This window comes from Miniopterus natalensis, chromosome X, assembly GCF_054644295.1.
Source record: "Miniopterus natalensis isolate mMinNat1 chromosome X, mMinNat1.hap1, whole genome shotgun sequence".
In the NCBI taxonomy this organism is placed as follows: Eukaryota; Metazoa; Chordata; class Mammalia; order Chiroptera; family Miniopteridae; genus Miniopterus; species Miniopterus natalensis.
The window spans coordinates 93,579,468-93,593,286 of NC_142103.1; the positions used below are offsets into that span (position 1 = coordinate 93,579,468).

General features: G+C 39.1%; 1 protein-coding gene across 5 annotated transcripts in view; it reads left to right on the forward strand.

Annotated features, from left to right (window-relative positions):
* Positions 1–10,221, forward strand: part of KLHL15 (kelch like family member 15) — a 32,899-nt gene extending 22,678 nt beyond the window's left edge. For all 5 annotated transcript variants that reach the window (XM_016209288.2, XM_087813326.1, XM_016209287.2 and 2 more), the window contains one exon: positions 4,930–10,221. In XM_016209288.2, the coding sequence (XP_016064774.1) occupies positions 4,930–6,039 (1,110 nt within the window). In that variant the 3' untranslated portion in view covers positions 6,040–10,221. The remainder of the gene's footprint in view (positions 1–4,929) is intronic.
* The last annotated feature ends 3,598 nt before the right edge of the window (positions 10,222–13,819 follow it).

Genomic DNA, 13,819 nt, shown 5'->3' on the forward strand with positions numbered 1-13,819 from the left:
AATGTAGCTGTAGTTCCAAAGATCTCATTTGTTTTAGCACTCAAGCCCGGCGATAGTAACTTCGTTGTTTCTGGATATTTCTTTTCAGAAGATTGGATCACGGAGAAAGGGTGATAAAACCGACAGCCAGGACTCCGTCTTCCACGTGACAGCTTATACATTTCTAAACTTCGGTTAGCATTTTTGGATGTAGGAAGGGCCCAAGGGGAGGTGTCTGTTCATGCACCTGACTCCCTTCCTCAAGGGAAATCTCTAAACTGGATCCTGTTCACTGCCTAAGACCTGGGATCTGGAGTTCAGGGATGAGGCCCACCCCGGCACTTATTTCTCTGGTTTAGTGTAAGTATGCTGGGTAATTACAAATCATTTGGAGAGGTGAAACAGCTGGTAATATCTTAAATTGGCTGATGCAAGCCAAAATAATTTTTGACTCTAGCCAGTTTTAGTAGACTTTTAAAATATATCTTTATTGATTTCAGAGAGAGGAAAGGAGAGACAGACAGAAACATCAATGATGAGAGAGTCATTGGGGATCGAGCCCGCAACCCGGGCATGTGCCCTGACCGGGAATCGAACCCCGATCACCTGGATCCTAGGTCGATGCTTAACCGCTGAGCCACGCCTGGTTGGGCGAGTTTTAGTAGACTTTTAAATTGCAGATTTTTAATCAAATACAGGTAGTAAGCTCTTTGGATATACATGTTTTAATTATATTGCCAGTTTCATTTTCATTCTCTCAAAATTAAGAGTGTATATAGAGATTACCTTTAAAGGTTAAAACCTTAATGAATGGGTTATGTAACATTTTGACAGTGAAGGGAGAGACAGGGACTTTTTGCTCAGTGGTAATGGCTAGCTATTATTTCTTTGACTTAATATGTATTTAGAGGAACCACATTTAAAATCAATATCTCACAAGATAGCTCTTTTCATCCTGTGAAAGTGTAAGAAAAGTAGTTCAGACCATGAAAGAAATGGCGTTCTTTCCGTATCTTTCTTTTGAGAGCACTTGCTATGCAGGTAGTTGAACTGTTGTGTGAGGAGTGAGCGATGGCAGAAATGCTTTCTCTATGAAAAGGTGAGCCACTCGCTTCTCTGTGGGTAGCTCCCCTCATTAATGCATTTAAAATGTTCTATTCACACCGAAGGTTCTCAGCCCTCCGTCTTTTGTTCTGAAGCAGAGTATCTGTACTTTGTGTAGGGTTATCAGAGGCATTAATTCTACGTTCCTATCATGGAAGAAACTAGGAATGCATATTGATACCTTGTGTGGGGTTTAGAGGAGAATCGCAGCCGTACATAGCTCTGGGAAAAGGGCAAGTAGATCTAGAACTTCTGGCCTTGTCAGGGAGAAGTAGGAGCTAAATTTCTTTGCTTCGAAGATTTTTTATGGTATAAGCAGCTATGTCAAATGGCACAACTTCCCCTACCAGGGGCTTAGAGGTAGAACTGACTGGATACAGATATGTAGCTTCGATTTGGACTTTAACAGAGTTGAAGTGAACCTTGGACACTCTGCAACCCAGGTTTCAAAGCAGCACAGTTGAGTGAATGGAGAAGAGGAGAGAGGGACCAGGAGATTGGGTATAAAGGTGGGAAGGTGGCTCTGAGCAGCAGTTAACCTGGCCCAGTTTGATGGGATCTGCGAGAAGAGCCTGGGGTTAGATGGTGGAGGCCAGGGCAGGCCATTCTCTTAGACCTTGTGACACTGGAATCCCTCTCCGGTGCTCCTGACAGGTGGGCACACTTGGACTACCTGCAGTGGCAGGACGTTCCCTGACTCGGGAGGTAGACAGTCCCTGACTTGAGAAAATATGTACCATAGTAGTTGTTTTTTTAAACGTAGTCCCTGTAAAAAAGCTAAATACAGACCTATCTGGAACCTGAAAAGGGCAAGTTTCACCCGAATGGAGAGCATGGGATTGTCTAATCTTTTAGTTCTGTCCACGATTTTATTAATTCTACAGCCTATCCTATCCCACATTGTTAGTTCATATTGAGGCTAGAGTCAGGGAAAGCTTTACATTGGGAGTTCGTGGATCTTTAGAGTATCCGATAAAAGCTGTGGGCGTCTCACCACGTCACCCTGCCCCCCAAATGCATTAACACAGTTATTGCTGCTGTTCAGGTGGTTCACGGGTCTTCAGTGGTTCTCGTTGCTTGATGATTAGACTTTGGCGATTACTTTGCTGAAGTCATAGGTTCTCTCCTCCTCTACCAGTGCTGTTTCATAGTCAAAGTTAAACCAGAAACGGTCAGCTTTGCATTATTTAGCGGCTCTCCTAGTGTGTAGTGCCTTCTTATTTGCAAGCGTACTTTAAAAATTTTTTTTTTTAACAATCCAAGATCAGCCTCAAGCTAACCAGTCTGTAGCTGAGAAATATGTCTGGCTCCTATCCTCTCCCATTCTTCAGGATTCCACACAGATTACAGAAAGCAATTAAGCAGCCTTATCTGTGAAGCCTCTTAGGATCCCAGGATGTGATTTGTGAGATCAAATGACCTGAACTCAGTGAGGATATCTAGCTGGTTTTTCTTTTTTTTCTCAGCCATCTTGGATTTAAGTTTCTTCTTAGTCATTGTATTTGATCTTCAGATTGGAAAGAATAAAACATTCTTAGCTGAGAATGGAAATAAAATAGGAGTAAGGCTGTTTGTCTTTGTTAATATTACATTAACCACCGCATCCAGGGGAGACTTCACTTTTTCTTCTACTTTTTACTTTAACCTCTAAAATGCCATTTATTCAATATCTGGTCCTTTATAAAAATCACAGTTCATTCAGAGGCATTAGCCTTGTTCATAATTTTTTTACAGCTCTATTTCACTAATACTTCTTTTTTTTTTTAACCATCTGTCATAAGTGATTTTTTAACATTTGAATTCCAGAAAGCTCTGTGCAGCATATCAGATTTTTTAGATACTTTTCTCTTTTCCCCCCCCTCATCAGTATGTTTTGCAATTATGCAGTCAGCATCATGCTTTTGAGAGCCTTTACAGAGTTTCTGATCTTGGAATTGATCCTAATTTTTATTTGAAAAACTTGAAATCTGCCTGTCCAATATGTGCATCATTTTTCTTCCTTCCTTTCTTGATCTCCAAAAAACAGGACTGCTTTCTCTAAAGCTTCCTTCTACAGGTATGTTACTAATCATGTTTTACTGGTGAGGATTAGATCCAAAGTAACAGTTTCTCTCATTTCTCCTTTACTTTCTGAAAGACTGAATTTTTACACAGACGGGGAAGCACATCATCAGATGCATTGACTTAAGCTGAGTGACACTTCCACAGATGTACTCTGGTCAGTAAAATAGCTGGTAACTGCTATTACTTTTTGTACATGACAGACACCATACTAAGTCCTTTCACATATATTATCTTGATTGTCTCCTGTCTTAGGGTTATGGGGTGTAGGTACTATTGTTACCTAGTAATACAGATGAAGAAACAGCCTTAAGGATGATGAATTTTAACCCAAGATTGCACAATTTATGAGTGCCAAAGTTGGATATTTCCTAAATCAGATTCTTAATTACCAAACAAGCTGTTTGAGGTGGTGCTTAATTACTATGCTGGACAAGAATCTAGTACTTCAAACCTGTGTAGCTCTCACACCACTGGCTGTGCACAGTAGGCACTTAAATATTTAATTTGAGGTTTGTTTCTTGTTGATTTCCAGGGTGTTACTGCCTTTTAGCCCTTATAAATTAATAAGAAAAATATGAGAAAAAAGAGTGAGGCACACTGTTAGTCAATTCCTAGAAGAAATGAATGGAAATTGAAAAAAATTCTTTCACTAATCAAGTCTACCTTTGATGGTTTTAGGAGATCCATTTTTTATAGTGCTTTCCCTCTCTGGAGCACTGGTGCCTTTCCCTTCCCCCTCTTCTTCCCCCCAGGCACATTACCTTGGCCTTTCTTTCCTAAGCTCCAGGGCCGCCTTTTTCCTCTGTAAATTGTTTTCTTAGCCCATTTCTCATACAACTCACTTTTATACCTCTGTAACTTTCTACATAAACTTTCTCTTATAATTTGCAAAAAAATGACAAGACTCTCTTCTTTTTATAAATATGACACAGGCTTTTTCTGCTTGGTCTTCAGCTTCTTACTACTTTTACAAAGTACCCCTTTGAGCATTGGGGGCCAGTTTGGTAATCTTTTGTATCTAAAGTTCTCCAGCACTCACAGATGTGCTATACAGCTTCATACGTAACCATCAACTGCCTCATTTACTTACTGGTAAATGTGTATTTGTTTTCATTTCCCCAAATATTTTCTAAGTTCTCTGCAGAAACATAACATATCTTAACCCTTATTTTTTTAAATCTCTCCGTAGCACAAGCACAGTACTTAAAAGCATGCTTCATAAGATCTTAGTAATCATCTTAATTAGTTCTAGCTCCAAAAATAAAATGAAAAACTGACCTTTTCTTGTCAACTGAATTATTACTATAGTAGTTGATGAAATCAGACCAAGTCTTTATGTGAAAAACGTACTGAGAATTTCGTGTATATTTACATTCTTGCTAACTCACTAACTTAATTCCCCAAGTTATTCAGTCATGGTTGTTCTTACACTGTTCCTTGTGGTTGAGAAAGTCATGGTCATGTTTTTCTCTACTGTGAAATCTGTATTTTTCCTCATAGCCACCACTTGTAGCCCAGGACCTGAACATATAATAGGTGGTTAATACATTTTGTTACAAGAATTTAGTTTGTGCCTGGAAAGTAACTTGTTTACTTTTTAAACAACTGTAGATTGCAAAAATAGATATGTTAAAAGCTTTAAAAAAGTTTGTGATCTTAACAGGAAAAGCAGTTTTAGGAAAGTAAGCCCAAAATCTTATACTAACCATCTTAGTGGGCTTTGATGTTTTATTTGCCATTGATGTTCTTTCTTTTGGTTAAATTATTTTACTTTTTTCTTAGGTTAAGACATCAGAATTTTATAGATACTCTCGACAGCTGCGCTATGAAGTTGACCAAGCATTGAATTACTTTCAGAACATTCACCAGCAGCCTTTGTTGGACATGAAATCAAGCCGCATCCGCTCTGCCAAACCCCAAACTACAGTATTCCGAGGAATGATTGGACATAGCATGGTTAACAGTAAAATACTTCTCTTACAGAAACCAAGAGTCTGGTGGGAACTAGAGGGCCCCCAAGTACCTCTGCGCCCGGACTGCCTTGCTATTATCAATAACTTTGTGTTCTTGTTGGGTGGGGAAGAACTGGGTCCAGATGGTGAATTCCATGCTTCTTCCAAAGTGTTCAGGTATGACCCCAGACACAACACTTGGCTCCGGATGGCAGACATGTCTGTACCACGTTCAGAATTTGCAGTTGGTGTTATTGGGAAGTTTATTTACGCCGTAGCAGGCAGAACCAGAGATGAGACTTTCTATTCAACAGAGAGATACGATATCACCAATGATAAATGGGAATTTGTGGACCCTTACCCAGTTAACAAATATGGACACGAAGGGACAGTGCTCAATAACAAGCTGTATATCACCGGTGGAATCACCTCATCGTCCACCTCCAAACAAGTGTGTGTCTTTGACCCCAGTAAAGAAGGGACCATAGAACAACGGACCAGAAGAACCCAAGTTGTTACCAACTGCTGGGAAAATAAGAGCAAAATGAATTACGCGAGATGCTTTCACAAGATGATTTCCTACAATGGCAAGCTCTACGTCTTCGGTGGAGTCTGTGTGATCTTGAGGGCCTCTTTTGAATCTCAGGGCTGCCCTTCCACAGAAGTATACAACCCAGAGACTGATCAGTGGACCATCTTGGCGTCCATGCCAATTGGTAGAAGTGGCCATGGTGTGACCGTGCTGGACAAACAAATAATGGTTCTTGGAGGCCTTTGCTACAACGGTCATTACAGCGATTCCATTCTCACTTTTGATCCGGATGAAAACAAGTGGAAGGAGGATGAGTACCCACGGATGCCCTGCAAGCTGGATGGTTTACAAGTGTGCAACCTGCATTTTCCAGAATACATACTGGACGAGGTCAGACGTTGCAACTAATGACATCTTTCTCACTTCAGAGCAAAACAAGAAATTTGTTTGTGACAGAGTAGTTAAAAACATAAAGAAAAACCTCACCAGTTTTACTATCAAAGCCATTGGTCTAATAGCGTAAAAAATTTTCATTCTGTGCTAGCATCCTTTTTTCTTTTTCTTTTTGGTGGCCTCAAACTCATGCAATAAGTTAGTTCTAAGCACTAGCTCTTGAAACTACTTCCTGAATCAGTTCAGTAGAATGATACACTTATCTGGGAAGCTGATTTTATGCTTTAAACATTTCTCTCAGATGTTAGTGTAGGAGTCATGCATCTTCTAAGAGAAGACCTGATAAGTGTCACTTGATGTAATTTCAGTTCCTATCTCGATCTGAAATCTTTTTGAACATTTATTTCAGTCCGTTAGACCTTTTGGTTTTATTGTTTAAGTTTAAAACTCTTGCCCTTTTTGCATGGCTTTTTGCTGAAAATGCAAAAATATAAATTTTCTACAAAGTTAACTTTTTATATTCAAAACACTATTTCTAAGCTGCCTTCTCTTATCTGCATTGTGTTAGTGAAAGCGTACCCATATGTGCATACATCTTATGAATATATAAGGCACATCCTCTTTTATGCGTGGTTAGGATTCTATATTTTTAAGCTAGTGCACTTGCACACACACGGTTTGCCATACTTGTTGAATTTTAGATGTAACGTCTTTTCATGTATTAACATTTTTAGAAAGTTAAAATAACTGGAGTCCTCATTTGGTGTCAAAGTAGCCTATCTTCAGTCCATACTGATTCAGCAATATTTGAACATTCGAACTCCTTATATTCCTGAAACGTATGGATTTATGAAAACATTTTATATTTTATTTTCAAAAGTAAACATTAGTGTTCCTTATCGATGTATGTCTTCTTTTTGAACATGTTTTTCTTCGCAGTCTGTTTAATGTTGCCCTGTTTTTAGTGAGAATTGGAATGGTATATGACAAGCCCTGGCCCTGCAGCGTGCAAGCACTTTTAAAGAGAATTTAGGTAATACCAGACTTCTAAATAAAGGCCCCTTGAAAGTAAGTGCAACTTCCATTCTTTACATTCAATGAGGCTGCTGCATCTGTTATTGAATGGAAAGTAGCAACTTGTGGAAAATCTGAGCTCAGTTTTGACTTAGAGGTAAGGAATAGGATTATAATCTTACTGATCATATCTACTTGTTTATTTAGGACAGAAAACTTAGCGGCACTGGGGATGTAAGCCCTTAGCTTTTGTTTTATTTTCTGAAAGCTACTAGCATGAAGGACAGTAACCTCAAAGTTGAGAATGGATTGAGAATAACTGTAAGCATTTATAAGTGTTTTAGGGTTATAGCCGCACCTTTCAACTTGAAGGGAAAACGTACAATTGGAAAAGTTAAGCAAGAATAGCCAGGGAATGGCTCATTCACGTGGATGCCGTTTTTCCCTGAGTAGAGCCTGTAGCTGACACAGACTAGATCTACACTGGCGAGCCCTGCCAGGTCTTAGGATGTTGGTGCAATATTGCAATGCCTTCTGTATGGCTGTTGTATACATTTTCTAGTTTCTCTTTTTTTTTTTTCTTTTTTTTTTTGCTGCTGCCACCACTGAACATGAGATAGAGTGAAGTCATGGAAATGTGAAGACTTTTGTTTTGTTTTTTGCAGTTAAATGAGACAACTATTTTTAAAAAAACTCTGATTTTAATATTCCAAAACTGGAGGTGTTTGGGTTTAAGAAACAATCAGGCACACAAGTAGTTTTGGAAAAAGAAAAACATTGGCATTGGTTTTAGAAATCAAATTAGTGTTCTTTTGTATATGAGACTTAAATTTTTATTAGATGATTCTATCATTTACTTTCTGTTCTTAGAAATGAAACTCGATATCCTTTCCTATGGGAATATGGGTAAAAGACTTTTTCTACATTTAAAAAGTCATTTCTAATGATTTTACTTCTGAAAACTAGGATTAGCTTAGTCATTTAATTCTTCTTCTAATATATTAGTTGGTTTAGTGTTCTGTATGTCTGCTGTCTTGCTCTAAAGAAAGTAACAATAATGTCTTCATTATTTTCCTCGCCGTTGTCTTTTGCTGGAAAAGACCGAGACAGGGTACCCCTCATCAGGCGTTTACACTCCAGTGGTGGTTCTCTTTAATTGCTAGATATGACTTCATAGCCCTAATCAAGGTAAGATCTGGGCACACAGTTGAAATTCTTGGTCTTCCATTCTAAAGCCAGAAGGCCAAGGTCAAGGTTAACGTTTTGGAAAATTTGTGAAATCTTAACTTGAACTAACTCTGGGTTCAGCTTCACACTTAAGTCATGTCTGACCTGATGTTAGCTGTAATCAGTTTTGAGCTTTAAGAATAGTTGCTATTGCTTGGGTTCTTTATGAATGTATGAGAAAATTCTTCTGTTTATATGTAGCTCTAATTTAGGTTCTTTTAAATCCATGATAACTTACATTCCCTTTTCAAGTTATGGTTTAATTGCTGAAAGAGATTTATTTTTGTTATACTAAACTATGGAAAAAATTTTCTTAGATTTTTTTTTTCAAGTTTATTTTGTGTGTGCTTCATTTGGAATCGTTTTTGTTTATATACATTGTATGTGTTCAAGATAGTAGTTCTTAAAAAATTCAGTAAGAGATTTGAAACTATTCAGTGCAACTGTTGTGATCTTTGTGTGTTAATTTTCACTTTACATTTTAAATAATCAGACTTTACAAAAATTAGCTGATCTTCATTAGTTGCATCTTAATTAGAAATGTTTGTTCTCTTCTATGTCTTTGACCTAAGTTTTGATTTTAATCTGCTTAAAGAAAATTCTTGCACTACAACCTTTTCATAAAACTCAAGATTGTCTCATTGAAGGTTTTATATCGGAAGAAATACTACTGGTTTTTTAAAAGCAAAGCTTAACTAATAGAATTATTAACTTTTCTTGAGACAGCTTTCTCTGTGTCCTCATTACCCTGCTCTGTGTGAGTGTTACTATAATTTGTGAAATATTGACTGAGCCCTTCACTTATCTTTTCTAAAGCAGCACCTTTGGACACCTCATTCTGGGAAGCCTGCTCGAGTCATAGTAAAGGACACACATTTGTATGGGGAGAAGTGGTAAAAATGGAGAGTTTTGTCTTAATTACAAGAAACTAAGCTTTAAAATATTTTATAACAAATTATTTGAGCTGCATAATCTAAACATGTCAAACGTTCAGTGGGACTATTTTTATATATGTATATGTGGTTGTAGGTCATAACATTTCAGTTTATAATATAAATTGTTATTTCAGTTTATAAGCTATCTCTCAAAAAAGACTAGCTCTTTTGAGAATACATAATTTAAAGTTTTAGATTGAAGTGAAACACAGCATAGATAATAGTGAAATTAGATATAATTGAGGGCTATATAGCAGTAAAACTGCTAGTGCCATTTTTTGTTTGCCTATTATACATTTTTGATTTTTTTTTTTTGTACTCTGAACATTTTTAGGGATCATACATTTGTTCGATTGGATTAGAGTTGGTTTGGGAATAAATATCTTCTAAAAAGAGATTTATCTTAAAAACAAAATTCCTCAAAAATTAGTTTATCGAGAGTTTATAAAGTTAAATACTCAATAGACAGCCCGGAGTAGGTAAACTCATGGAAGTCATATCCTTTCAGTATACTAGTATAACTTCAATATTACATGAGTAACATTGAGACAATGCCATCAGCTTTGTTTGTTCCCCTAAAATTCCTGGATTTTCTTTTCACGTCTTTGGGAACAACTGCATTAAAAACCTTATTAATCAGTATATCAGTAAGGATTAGGAGTTTGCTTTCTGAAGGAGTGTTCCAGTGAGGTGATCAGAGAGGTTATTTTCTACCTAACATGCATATGCCCTATACCTCTTGGGCATACTTTGTCTATTAGAAAAACGTTTTGACCTTTAGGTACATTTTGGGCCAACAGTCAAATAATCCTAGGGCCGATTTAAAAATCTTAGAATAATTTAAGGTTTGCCTTTTATATCTGTTTTGAAAGCCTTTACATTTTTGTCAGGTAATTTTTCCCAAGCCGTGAATATAATCTACTCAAACATGTTTATGCTATCCATTCTGTTTTTAAATTGAAAAAAATGTTAAAAGTGTTTATGAAGAAAAGTTTAAATAAAATATTTTTCATCTTTAAAATATACTTCTTTATCTCTTATTATTTACTACCTTTATATAACCCATCACTTTCAAAGTCCCTCATGACTCGATTAGTGGTATCCGTTTTATTTTCCTTCAGCGTGCCAAGGAAATGCCACACAAACGTGATTTCTGCTGCTCTCAGCCACAGATTCACATGAGAGCATCAGAATGACATTATTTACACTTAAGTGCTATGGAAATTTTACAGTGAAGCCAAGTAATTAAAGTCCCACTAACACAGAGTTTGGCAGAATGGAAATATAGACTTGAGAGAAAGCATTTGCAAGCCTCAAGCCTTAGTTTGGTAATTTTTAGATTTCCTTTAGCATTTTGGATTCATTGTTCTTAAAGGCATTTCTAAAAATAGGAAGTAGGCAGGAATGAATCTGCTACACCGAAAGCTCTTGGATTTACATAGGCCCTTGTGTGCCTCCTTTAAAATGGACTCCTGAGACACCTCCGCAGGATTTCCTGGACCCTGGCCTCAAGCTACCTTTCCAGTCTCCCCCTCTGTCACTTCCTACACTCCATTCTGTTGTGATCTTTGTTAATTTCCAGCCTCAAATTACTTGCTTTCCCCCCTTCCCTGCTTGCAAAATACACTGTTTTTCAAAGCCCAACTCAAATGCTCTCTTCCCCTCCTGCAGCCTGTTCTCTCCCATTGAATTACTTGCCTCTTTTACACTCAATACATTTGTAGTTCTTATTTCATTTTGCATAATAGCTGGGTATAATTCATTTTCCACAACCAGATCATAGTCTCTCTGGATGAAAGGACCTTCTTTTATTCCTTTGTACCCTAGTATCTGTCATGACACTTTTTTTTTTGGTTTTATTTTTAAATCCTCACCAGAGGATATTTTTCTATTGCTTTTTAGGGAGAGAGAGAGGGAGAGAAACATCAATGTGAGAGAGGCATCGATTGGTTGCGTCCTGCACCCCCTCCCCCACTGGGACTGAGAATTGATCCTGCAACTGAGGTACATGCCCTTGGCTGGAATCGAACCTGGGACCCTTCAGTCCGCAGGCTGACTCTAGCCACTCAGCCAAACCAGCCAGGGCTATTATGACACATTTTTTACACAATAGGCACTGAGTTCTAAATGTTTATTGCAGCATGCGACAAATTCCAGGTGAGTTCCAGACAGACGCTATAGGCATTTGGAAGAGGGAGATGTTAATAATGGTTCCCCAGGGCTTCTGTCTGTGCTGCTTTCTCCGTATGCTCTCTTCCTGCCCAGTCTCATCCACACCTGTGGCTTCACCTACAACTTCTATTCGGCTACTTGTCATATCTCCATTTCTCAACTCAGAGTTCCAACCATCAAACAGTTCTCACATGTTTTATCAGAATTTTAAACTGAACAAGTGCAAACCTGAATACATTATCTCCTTCCAAAAACCCTGTCCCTTGTCCTGCATTTCCTGTGTTACGATGTGGTTCTGCCATTGCCTGGGACTGTTCAAGTTGAAACCCTGGCAATTGTCTATTAATGCCTCTCTCCCCCTTAACCCCAACACCTTGGTTCATCCAGCCCTATCAGTTTAAACTCTTACCTGTCCTCCCCTCTCCTCATCCTTCCCTCATTCAGGCCCTTGTCATTCTTGCTGGCCTCTGGGAGCTTTCTTTCTGATCTACCCCTGCAATCCATTTTCTACACTGCTGCCAGAGGGAGCTTTCAAAATGTAATTCTGATCCTGAGACCCAACAGCCTTCAATAATCTTTACCCTTCATCTTGAGACTTAAGATCCAAGCTCCCTCACGTGCCACAAGGTCCTTCATATTTTACTCCCTTTGTTACCTGTTTGGTCTCTTTTATACCCCATGTTCTAGCAATGCAAACTACTTGGAGTTCCCTGAATACACCACATTTTCTCCAGCCTCCCTGCCTTTGCACATGCTCTTCCCCTCTCCCTTTCCTGGCTAAGCCTTTCTTGGCCTTCAAGAGCCAGCCTGGGCATCATGGCCTCTGTCAAGTTGTCTTTAACACTTTGGGCCAGATTAACTGTCCTTGGTCTTACCATAGCACCTCATGGATACCTAGATCCCCACTCCTTAATTGTCTTCTCTGTCCCACCTTTAACTGTACTCTTTGAGGGCAGGTACTGTGTCTTTTTATCTTGATTTTCCAAGAGTCTGACTTAATGTCTGGCACATGGTAAGTCCTCCTTAATAAAAATAGAACCCAGAAACTTGGAAGGTCACCAATGAAATGCTCCTGGTGAGGAGGGGCAGCTGTATTATAGAGCTTGACTGTCTGCCAAAATGGACCTCCCTGAGGAATACCCCCATTCATTCTCACTACCACTGCTCCCATGTCTGGAGGCTGATGCATGTAGCTATCATAGTTGTCAACAGATACTTCTCCCCTTAACATCTCAGTATTTCTGATCCAGGCTGAAAATTTCAACTGAAATAGACCAAAAGCAAATCATTAATCCCATGAAATGCTCTGTGGCAGTTGTCACAATGATCTTGAGAAACACTACATGAATTTTTTCTTAGAACATCTCAACAAACAGCATATTAAAGGCTCTGAGAAATCCTGACATTAACTCATGATTTTGTTTAGCTCAGAGTAAACCAAACATTTGACCACTGAACTCTTTTTTACGTGGAATATATATGATCCATGAGTGTTCTTGAAAAAGCCAGGCTGAGGAGTAGGTAAAAGACAAGTAGAGAGGATCACTAAGACGGGCACTCTGGTCCACAAAATAGGACTTCCTCCTGCAGGCCCAGTTTCCAAGCTGAAGTCAACATTTAGCCAAAGTGACATTACTGGGGATTTCACATCTCAAGGAAGGTGCCACCTTCTCTCCCTAGGAGTTGGGTGAATTTGTATAATTATTTGTACAACTTGTACGGTTTAAGGAGCAGGACTTCCAGAATGGCCAAGTAAGGGGCTCAGCAAATCTCCCTAAAAAGCAATGATAAAACTGAACAAACTTGTCAAAAAGGGTAGAGACTGAAAATTGACCGAAGGCATACAAATTGAGAAGCGTTTATTCAAAAAAATGTACTAGATACTCAATAAGAACTGTGGGAATCTGGTGTTTTTGCCTGGGGCTGTTTCCATCCCAACTCCCCTTCCCCCGGGCTCTGTGACACAGAAGTTCCACCAGGGCCATCGCAGGGGTTTGCCTTTATTTGGAGTGGAGTGTGGAGAAACCCGCATGTCATCGTGGCCCACATTGCTGCTAGCCTGAGGTCTCAATGGTGATTGTGTTTGATAGACTGGCAGACCAGCCAGAAATTTAACAGGAGGTCCTGGAAATGAGATGGCCTACTTTATCCCTGGGGGTCCAGAAGGCCGTGCTCACGGCCAAGGCCGTGTGCACCGATGGGGAGACCTAAGGGCTAAGAGGGCCATAGCACAGTACTTGCCCCTGGCTGGGTATGAAGCCTGCCAAACACAGAATCATATCTGGAACAGACTTGGAAACTGAACTTTGAATGCACTCCCCAGGCCAAACAGATTTATCAGCAAAGGGTAGCAGGAAGCCTTACTGCCTCAAGGTGTTTAGGTGTAACTTCTGACCAATCACTGGCTGGCCACTAAGCTATGCTGACTTGGGTGTTGCCTTGGAATC